Source organism: Lolium perenne, chromosome 6 (genome assembly GCF_019359855.2).
Source record: "Lolium perenne isolate Kyuss_39 chromosome 6, Kyuss_2.0, whole genome shotgun sequence".
NCBI classification, from domain to species: Eukaryota; Viridiplantae; Streptophyta; class Magnoliopsida; order Poales; family Poaceae; genus Lolium; species Lolium perenne.
Window position 1 is genome coordinate 64,925,232 of NC_067249.2, and position 2,289 is coordinate 64,927,520.

The 2,289-nt window shown below is 54.7% G+C and overlaps 1 protein-coding gene across 1 annotated transcript; it reads left to right on the forward strand.

Annotated features, from left to right (window-relative positions):
• The first annotated feature begins 1,114 nt into the window (after positions 1–1,114).
• Positions 1,115–2,289, forward strand: LOC127307520 (ethylene-responsive transcription factor 3-like). The gene has a single exon (XM_051338238.2). It carries the CDS (start codon positions 1,381–1,383, stop codon positions 1,960–1,962), a length of 582 nt encoding a protein of 193 aa, XP_051194198.1. The 5' UTR covers positions 1,115–1,380; the 3' UTR covers positions 1,963–2,289.

Genomic DNA, 2,289 nt, shown 5'->3' on the forward strand with positions numbered 1-2,289 from the left:
GCCAACATTTGACCTGGCTTGTGCTTGATCAAGAAAAAAATACGGTGTCATCGTAGGCCAACCCCCCACATCAGTAATGCCACAAGCATGATCCATACCAAGTCACATGTTTTCTACAAAGGTCCATAACAAAATCAAACACCCAAACCGAAATCGAGACAATCCAAGCAACCTAATTATCATCTGATATGAAGGAGAAGATACACAAATAAGCCACTTGGCACTACGCCAAAGAAAGAGAAGCATTATCATTTGGCAACGATGCCCAAAATCACCAACCAAAGTCACGACTTGAGTTGGTGTCACCTACGAGCCACCATTGAGAAATAACCCCTTCTCTATACGAAAAAACCGTGTTGAGTGGCGTCCCCAATGGCGGCGGTTGATTGGCACAAGAATGCGGAATAACCAATGTTCAATAAAGGGAAAACTACAAACAATCATGAAAACATGTTCGAAAAAACTAATAACAATCACATACATCGTTGTTGTTTTTTTTAAAAACGAGGCAAAATCTATGCTTTTCTATCAATAATGTAGCCGGAAAGCAGATAAAACGTGGTTACAATGGCACCCATAATGACCAACATAAAAGTAACAACCTACCAAAAACTTTTCCAAACCTTTGCAAACTATCAGCCATAATGTTTAGTCTCGTATTTTTTTTTTAAATTCAAATCAATATAAGCACTATTTAATATAGGATGCTACGCCGGTCTCCTTGATCGGATGGACCTTAGGTCCGCCCATGTATACAAGACAATGCCGATCTATCGTACTACTAACACATGCTCGATACCAACACGGAAAACTTATCCTTGTTGATCCAACCACACCGATGTATTCGACCGGCGCAGTTGGAAACTACTTTAGACGAATTCTCGGCCGAAAACACATAACTATGTGCCAAATGCCAAATGCCAACATCTTGCTTAGCTAGGAAACAGTTTCCCAACAGGAAAAAAAGCCACAAAGTAACTAAAATTCAAACAACCACATAGACACATGATGGGGGAAAGAAAGAAAAGTCAAAAGAAGGAGAGGGAAAAGGAAAGGCGAGAGAAGAGAAAGAAAAAGAAGCCGGCAAGCGGGCAGGGAGGGTGGTGGGAGGGCGCGCGCGCGCAGGTGGGGGTGGGCGTCGCCTACGTCGTGGGCGGTGGCAGGCAGCACAAACAAGCAAACCTTCCAATTTACTCCTCCCCACCTTCCCCCCATCCTCCTCCTCCTTCCCCCAAATCTCTATTCCGATTCCGGCTCCTCCTCCTCCTCCTCCTCCTCCTCCTCCTTGCGCAACAACAACAACAAATCCCACGGGCACGCGATTCCGATCCCGGCATCCCGCGAGAGGACATCCCGCGCGTCGATTGCTCGCTTCCCGGCATGCGGCGGGGCGGCGCTGCGGTGGCGGCGGACGCGGAGGCGCGGTTCCGCGGCGTGCGCAAGCGGCCCTGGGGCCGGTACGCGGCGGAGATCCGCGACCCGGCCAAGAAGGCGCGGGTCTGGCTCGGCACCTTCGACTCCGCCGAGGACGCCGCGCGCGCCTACGACGCCGCCGCGCGCGTGCTCCGCGGGCCCAAGGCCAGGACCAACTTCCCCCCCTCCCTCCCCCACCACCACCAACTCCCGGCCACCTACCCATCCTACCCCGCCGCCGTCCCGCCGCCGGTCGCCGCCGCCATGCCGGCCTGCAGCAGCCTCAGCTCCACCGTCGAGTCCTTCGGGGGCCCGAGGGCGCGGCCGGCGCTCCCGCCGCGGCCCCCGCCGCCGCCGCTCCTCGACGGCGACTGCCGCAGCGACTGCGGCTCCTCGGCCTCGGTGGTCGACGACGACTGCACGGACGCCGCCGCCTCGCCCTCCTGCTGCCTCCTGCTCCCCTTCGACCTCAACCTGCCCGCCGATGGCACCGCCGCCCCATCTAACGACGACGACGACGAGCTCAGGCTCACGGCGCTGCGGCTCTGAAGCCCCAACAACCCACCACCGGTGGTCAGAGACAGAGGAAAAGGAGAAAAATATTTGGTTCTTCCATTCTCTCCGTAGCCAGCCAGCGCAGGCGCGCGGTCCGCCCGCCCTCCTCGATGGCTCCCCCCATGTATGTTGATGATGTTTACGCGATCCGATGATGATCATTAATACGGCCTGATCTGCGAATCAGCCTGCTCGTCGCCGGTGATTACTGCCGGCTTCCGCGGCAGCTGGCTGTGCTTGTGGTGTAATATAGCAACATTTTACCTGCTTCCCCTTGTGAGGGAGCAGACAACTAAAGTAACTTATTCTCTTCTTTAGCTA